Here is a 7591-nt window from a genome sequence, read left to right as displayed (position 1 = left end):
CTAGGAATGATAGCCTCATAGGCTTCCTGATAGCCTCATGCATTTATTTTGAACCATCGTTCCAATTGGATTGGTGTGATGTCAAGCCAGGGGTCTATACTTTGCTACTTTTCAGTATGCACATAGCTAGGCTCTTGGTTTAGGCATGGAGCAAAAAATTTAATTTTTTAGCTGAGTAGTTTCCCCAAGGGCCTTTTGTCATTCATTTGTACATAGATTAGAATCATTTTTGTACGAGAATCGTGCAGAAGGGCTATACAATTTAGGATTCGATGGTACCGAAATTCAGGTTCAATTTGCCGGTTTCGGTGGTAGTACATTGCGTCCGGGTCGTAAATGCATTCAGAAACCAGAATTTATGCAAGTGTTTGACACTTTTAAACCAGATTCTGTATTTATTCAAATTGGCGGTAATGACTTGACAAGCGAGAAGAATCCTGAGAAATTGGCTCGAGACATCGCGTCATTCTGTGATTACATAATCACTGTGTATGGTGTTGGTCACGTGATCGTTGGGCAATTACTGCCGAGGTATTCGTTTTGCCCTGTAAAAACAATGATGGATTATATAAAGGTAGCAAAACACAAGTCAGGTCCCCTTTTTCAATTTCTTTGTGGTACACCAGTATCATACACTTATTTCAATTCCTCTTTGAAGTCCCTATTAATTTGTATAGGTTTAAGCCCAGAGCTTTACAAGGGTCATAGTTTTAGAATAGGCGCTGCAACAAGTGAAGCAGCTAAAGGCACATCTTTATCTGTTATACAACAAATGGGTAGATGGAAATCAAATGCATTGCAAAATTACATTCGAATGGATAATTTTTGACTGTGATTTGACGAGGGTCAACAGGGCTTGCTCTGCCAAATAAATTATATTTTTCCATTATGTATTAATTAAGCTGGTAGAGGTCAACAGGGCTTGCTCTATCTTTTACTATTTTCTTTTAATTACGTCATTGCGTTTATTTAGAGTAGACTTTTATGTCAATATGGATAGAGGTCAACAGGGCTTGCTCAATCCATTGTTCAATATTGTTTGCAAAATGATATGTAAATATATTTGTATTGTATTTTTTCATTTTTGCTAATTTTTATATATAACTATGTATTTTGTCTTTGATTATATTGTTTCACTCTGCGTACCTTACACATTTAAGTTACTTTAATGTTGGTAATAGGATGAACTTCAAACAGTATGACATGGGAATGTAAAGGTCAAAAGGGTTTGCTTTACATTGGCATTTCTACTGGCCAAACAGTTACGGTAGAGGTCAACAGGGCTTGCTCTGCCTAATTTTGTTATTTACACTAATGTTTTGAGTTGAAAGATATGTTATTTTTCTGAATTTTTCCTTTTGTCATAAAAAGTAGTCTCCAAGGATGTCTCGGGTGGCGGTCTCCCCAACTCAGGGACTTGGGGATCATGGCGGTATTTATTCCCCACCTTTGCAATTGTTGTCATTTATTCAGTTTTGTTTGATGACATAATTGTCCATCACTGTCAGTTATATAATGCTTTATGATATTCTGAATAAATGACCTTTTTCACAAATCTTGAGTTAGCTATTCTGCAAATGAACTCGCATCCTTGGTTTCCATTTTCATGTCTTTATTTGGACAGGAAGAAAAGTTTAGCTGACAAAAAATAAGTTTTATTATAATAAAAACATTTTTGGCAGTAAATTTTTATACACTAAATTTTAGCTTTATGGGCTACTGTTTCAACTTGTGTAGGTTTTATTTCTTATCAATGGTGTAATAAGAAACCGAAAATTTCCATGGTCTTTGTCTAGGAATTATGCAAGTTTTCGATTACAGGCAGTCAAGGTCAGCATGGTCATGGCATGATCAGGGTCAATACTAATTATCATTGGCCACAAATATTTTAATTGACCAATGAGGTTAAAGTGCATGCTAACTTTCAACAAGCGTCAAGTTGCGCCCGCATTATCGCAATTGCACTGAATGCTACTAGACGCTATTTTTGTTTTGCCAGAAAAGTAAAGATTTTCAATTTCCCACCCACCTACACCCTCTTTTTTTTAAAAAAGTTTTAGTATTATTATTCTATCATATATATGTTGATTGTATATAATTGTTTGTTTATGTTTTGTAATTTGTTTATTGTTGAGTGGCGGTATTTATTCCCCACCTTTGCAATTGTTGTCATTTATTCAGTTTTGTTTGATGACATAATTGTCCATCACTGTCAGTTATATAATGCTTTATGATATTCTGAATAAATGACCTTTTTCACAAATCTTGAGTTAGCTATTCTGCAAATGAACTCGCATCCTTGGTTTCCATTTTCATGTCTTTATTTGGACAGGAAGAAAAGTTTAGCTGACAAAAATATGAATACACGATTGTACATCAATCTTCTGTTGTTTTGATTGTTTTCCTCCTATAGATGATGTGTTTTCCTCGGTTTTAGTTTGTAACCCGGATGATTTGTTTTCTTTCAATTGATTTATGACTTGAGAACAGCGGTATACTACTGTTGCATTTATTTATATTCGACATATTAAACAACCTCAATAATTAAATTGTTGATGAAATTAAATAAAATTTAATTGGGGAGCTTTTGAACCTCTAAGTGGACCAATTTAAAAACCGTGTCAAGATCCAAAATCTACAAACACAGCACATTAAACAACCCCATTTAATGTACTTTATCTATGTGGTTTTTTTTGTGTGTATTTCTTTGTTGAAATATTTTTTTGTTTTTATAGTGATCAAGATTGTAATATGTACAATGCTGACTGCTGTACCTGTACTTTTGGCATTTTTACCCTATAACAAAAAATGTCTGTATGATTTGATAACACATTGTTATCAATATTTTTACGCGACTGTCATACACGTGAGGTACTTACCTAGCTAAAGATCTATAAAGGTCACCGCTATAAACCGTGTTCAATATGCATTTGACTGTTTAATTTGTTTGAGCTTTTGATTTTTTCATTGGAATTTTTTTGGTCATTTACTTAATACTCTTATACGACCGCAAAATAAAACATTTTTTCAGTCTTATAAACAACCCAACTAACATACAAAACACAGCAAAAACCTATACAACAAAATGAAAGGTACCAGCCTTAAGAATACTTGTGGTTGAACGCAGATATTTCGAAAGGGTAAACCCTTTTATTCGTTTGCATGATTTATCTAACACAAGCTGTTTTAGCCGATGTATGTGCTTTCTTTTTAAAAAGTAAAATCACAAAAATACTGAACTTGGAGGAAAATCAATTCGTAAAGTCCATAATAATTTAGTCCGGAAAGTCCATAGGAATGACTGTAATAAAATCTCAGTCATTTCTTATAAACTAATTCTAAATTCCATATAGTCTTTAACTTCGTAATTGATTTGGACTTTTTTTTTCGAGCGTCATGTACTGTTCTATTGAATCTATTGATGACGAAACGCGCGTCAGACATACAGATGTTTAAGCTGGTATCTTTGGTTATTTTTGTGGTTTTTATATACTAGTAGTGATTTTTGTAATAGAAAAAAAAACAACGAATATGGTGTATTTATCCATGACACAAAATAAGTACATGCACAACAACAAAAAAAGCAAAGGAAATCGCTTTTATTGCTGTTCTTCATTGCGAGTCACAGTGAGGTCTTAAACATGGAGCTAAAAACCTCCCAATTTCCTACAAGTTTAAGACGACGCCTAGCACCGACTTGAGCAAATATAATTTGGACAGAATAAGTAAGACCTAACCTGATTGGGCACGGGGAAAAAAATGACATGAACGAAGTACATTCATAATTAAAACAAATATTTCCTACGCACAAAATTCTTTATATATTTTAACTATTCCGTAATGTACCGAAACTTTACATTATAACTTCTTTTCTTCATTACTTCTCGAATGACTTGCAGATGACATGCTCGATTATAATTAAGATTTAAACACCTAATTGAGATAAAAGAAGCTATTACTTCATTATGACTAATCTACGAAATATTAAATGTTTGCGGGTTCATTAAGATATAAACAGCGGTTGGTGCCCACGCTTCCAAACAATGGATTCAAACTATAAAACAGCACTTTCAAAATGCAATCTTTTTATTAAGAAAAATATCACAAACATTGGTGAAGTGATGGACAATTTACTAAAAGATGACAGTCTGACTTGGGACGAAAGGAGTAAGATAGGTTTAGAAAAAGACAGCGATGAGCAATGTCAAATTCTCCTAGAAATATTGATAAGAAGAGGTGGAAACAACTATAATAACTTTTTGGACGCTCTGTCTCTTTCTGGAAACAACCATATTGTAGATGAAATTGAAAAGGCCGCAAAAAAAATTGGTAAGAAGGATGTTTTATATGATATATTATGTAATTCTTTACGTAAAATACTCAGATATCTTTTTTAGGTAGAATTTTGTTGAATACGATTTAGAAGTTTATAGTTGTCGTAAATATAAATTTGATATACTTCTAGATGTCAATTGATTTATTTTTCTTTTGAAAATAGAAACCATTTAATAGAAACCATTTTAAATGACTACTAACTTAACGGATTGATAAATTCTCCTGCACTGTATATTCTTCTTTCTTGCACTATCATTTGTCTGTTTGTCTTTTTATTTAAGCCATGGCGTCGTCAGTTTATTTTCTATCTACGAGTTTGACTCTCCCTCCGGTATCTTTCGTCCCTCTTTTATCATTCTTGATTGCTCTTAATTTAAACTTTTTTGTTGTAAGGTTGTTGCAAAATACCTTGTTGAAAATAGATGGTAAAAACTTCACTTCACAGAAATGTTTTGGAACAAAAGATATCAAATGATTCCAACTGGTGAAATATTTTGTTATAGATAAATTAAAATCATTTGATTTCATTTTTATAGCCAACAGTGGTAGAAAATTCCCATCAGCAGAAAATCTCTTTGAAGATAGGAAAAAGTGCATGGATGACGCAAAATTACGAGTTATTGAATTAGAAGAAAAGTTAAATAATAAAAAGGAAAAGCTGTCTACAGTGCATGACCAGCAAATAAGAGCGCTTGAAGATTTAAAGAAGTTGAAGGACAAGGCCAACAACCAAGGAGGAGAAATACGAATACTGGAAATGAAAAATCAAGACATGGAAAGGGAAATCAGTAGACTTAAGCAAACAATTGACTATTTACAGAAACAAATTACTCTGAAAGATGCCGCGTTAAAAAGAGTAGCGGATGAAAAAAGAAAGCTGGAAGTTGAACATACAAGGGCTATTCAAAATTTAGAAAGAAAACAGGACCAAACACAGAAAACGTGTGAAAAATTATCGGAAAATGTTGTCGCTCTAACAAAAGCAGTCGTTTCCTTACATGCCGAAATAAAAACACAACAATCAAAGGAACAGCCAAGACAGTATCAACTAGATATGTCAAACGAGACACCGAGAATTCAACAGCCAAGGCGAGATAAACAAAATCTTGTCAATAAAAGCCTCAGAACATTGCCGCATAAAGTGTCAACTTGTAATTTTGGCGAAGGAGCATGGAAAAACAAAAAGTCAAACCGGTGATATATTTTGAAATAAAATGAAAAAACAACTAAATTCATTATCTGTATGTACTGTATATTCGTCAGCTTTGACTTTTATCTACATTGTGGATGGAACATGTGGAAAGATAATCGGAAGAAAAACTGCTTTTAATTGATCGTTTGTTGTGAAGGGATATATTTTGTTTGGAAATCGTTATTTATTATTAAAATAAATGAAATAAATTTAATTGGATTTTCCAAAACCTATAATACAATCAAATATGCCATCTAAACGTTGTCATAATTTATTTTTATGTTTAAGATTTAAACATCTGCTCATTGTTTCAAATTGTCAAATCATTAATGGTAAACCCCCTGTTCAACTTTGTAGATACAATAATCGATTGCATATAATTAAGCGGCACATAATATTTGATGGCTCATTTTTATATTTTTGATTTTTAGTTTTAATTTAAACTTTTTTTGATGAAAATGTTTTGTAAAATTTGATGAATTAGTATTTTAGAATTAAGAAATGTGAACTGATACATCAAATTTTAAAACAAAATAAAAATATGAGTAAAAGTAGTTAGTTATCAAAGGTACCGGGAATATAATTTAGTAAAAGATAGGTGGGTAAACGTCAATCCTCCCATTCTAATTTCTATGAGTATATTATAAAAATTAGTACTGGAAAAACACTCCTTCCTCTGTAATTCAAGAGGCAATATAAGCACACGAGATGTTTGATGTTGTTTATGAATAGATTCTTTCCATGAATTATAAATGATTGCTGTCTTGGAATAAACTTATTCTTTGGAGCATTATTTTCACATTGATTTATCTGTAAACAGTTACTAAAGAATGATAAAATAAATATTTATACATGTATGAACCCTTTCTAAGCGACTGTCATACAAGTGAGAGGTTTAGCTAGCTATAAAAACCAGGTTCAATTCATCATTTTCAACATAAGAAAATGCCAGTATCAAAGTCAGGAATATGACAGTTGTTATTCATTCGTTTGATGTTGAATTTTCGTCGGAATCCAGTATCTTTGTGATTTTACTTTTTGATACACACTTAAGAATTTTTGATCAATGACCACACAAATAAACCTTATTTCCAAAATATATGAATAGTTCTGTATCATTTATTTGAGCATGTGAGTGGATTATGGCATCGAAAATGCACAGCATCTTTTGCTTTTGACGTTGACATTCAGAAGTGGTGCACCCCCGTTTCCATTTACATGAAAAAATCACTGAACACAAGTTTTTGAAAGCTTTGTAAATGCTCACCTAGCGAAAGCTGGAGTTCGGTAACTGTTGATGGTAATAAAAATGAGTCTTCAACAGCTTCAATTTGATTCCTCGACAAATATGCTCTTAAAACTAGTATAGCTGTTCCAATATTCTCTATACAAAGTAATTACCCCTCTTAGATAATTAGAGGATCATAGGGCACGATCACACTAATAAATTGGTTAAATGAAATAATCCCTCACAGCTAGTCTGGATTATTTCCGTTTCATTCTTTTCATTGATTAAATGTGCGGCTTGGATCTGTTGACCAGACAGCTCATTTTTTTCTGGAACGCTTATTGGTGTGTCGACGTCAGTGTCCTTCTGATTGTCTATTCGGTAAACTTCTATCAAACTCTCAGAATAATAACAGGAAAAAATGTCTATTATACTACCATGCACTGGGCCAAACTTTATTATTCTATCAGAATTGTAATTGAAGCCAATTTCTTTTGTACTATCATAATCAATTGATATGCGTGTATCAATTACATTTTTTGTCTCCATCTGAGTATTTTTTATTTTATTTTGTGAATAAGAGTTATTGTGTGGTCATTGAATGAACAATCTATAGTGTTTGTTTATGCTTTTTTATAACAAAATCCACACTTTTAATTATTTTTCAAGTTATAAGTGAATTTTAGTCAAATTTTGACGAGCAATTTTCGTAAAAATTACAATTTGCACAAAGTCAAAATAAAAATTATAATCTGGACAAAATGATAACTTGTACGCAACCTTAACTAATCGGTTTTGATTTTTTTTCTGCTCTATGGATCAAAAGATAGCATAAC

The 7591-nt window shown here is 32.2% G+C and overlaps 1 protein-coding gene across 1 annotated transcript; it reads left to right on the top strand.

The window, feature by feature from the left end:
* Nucleotides 1-4003: 4003 nt before the first annotated feature.
* Nucleotides 4004-6248, top strand: LOC134713754 (uncharacterized). Its single transcript, XM_063575042.1, has 2 exons — nt 4004-4329; nt 4872-6248. The coding sequence occupies exons 1-2, from the start codon at nt 4044-4046 to the stop codon at nt 5531-5533; spliced, it is 948 nt and encodes a 315-aa protein (XP_063431112.1). The 5' UTR covers nt 4004-4043; the 3' UTR covers nt 5534-6248.
* The last annotated feature ends 1343 nt before the right edge of the window (nt 6249-7591 follow it).

The sequence above is a fragment of the Mytilus trossulus genome, chromosome 4 (assembly GCF_036588685.1).
Source record: "Mytilus trossulus isolate FHL-02 chromosome 4, PNRI_Mtr1.1.1.hap1, whole genome shotgun sequence".
NCBI classification, from domain to species: Eukaryota; Metazoa; Mollusca; class Bivalvia; order Mytilida; family Mytilidae; genus Mytilus; species Mytilus trossulus.
The sequence above is the reverse complement of the archived record's forward strand: the minus strand, read 5'-3'. Positions and strand labels throughout refer to the sequence as shown.

What these genes read in the sequence shown, in the direction of transcription:
- LOC134713754 (XM_063575042.1), top strand. Translation starts at nt 4,044, where the DNA reads ATGGATTCAAACTATAAAACAGCACTTTCAAAATGCAATCTTTTTATT. An exon ending in AAAGGCCGCAAAAAAAATTG is followed by an intron (nt 4,330 to 4,871) that starts GTAAGAAGGATG and finishes TCATTTTTATAG; the next exon opens with CCAACAGTGGTAGAAAATTC.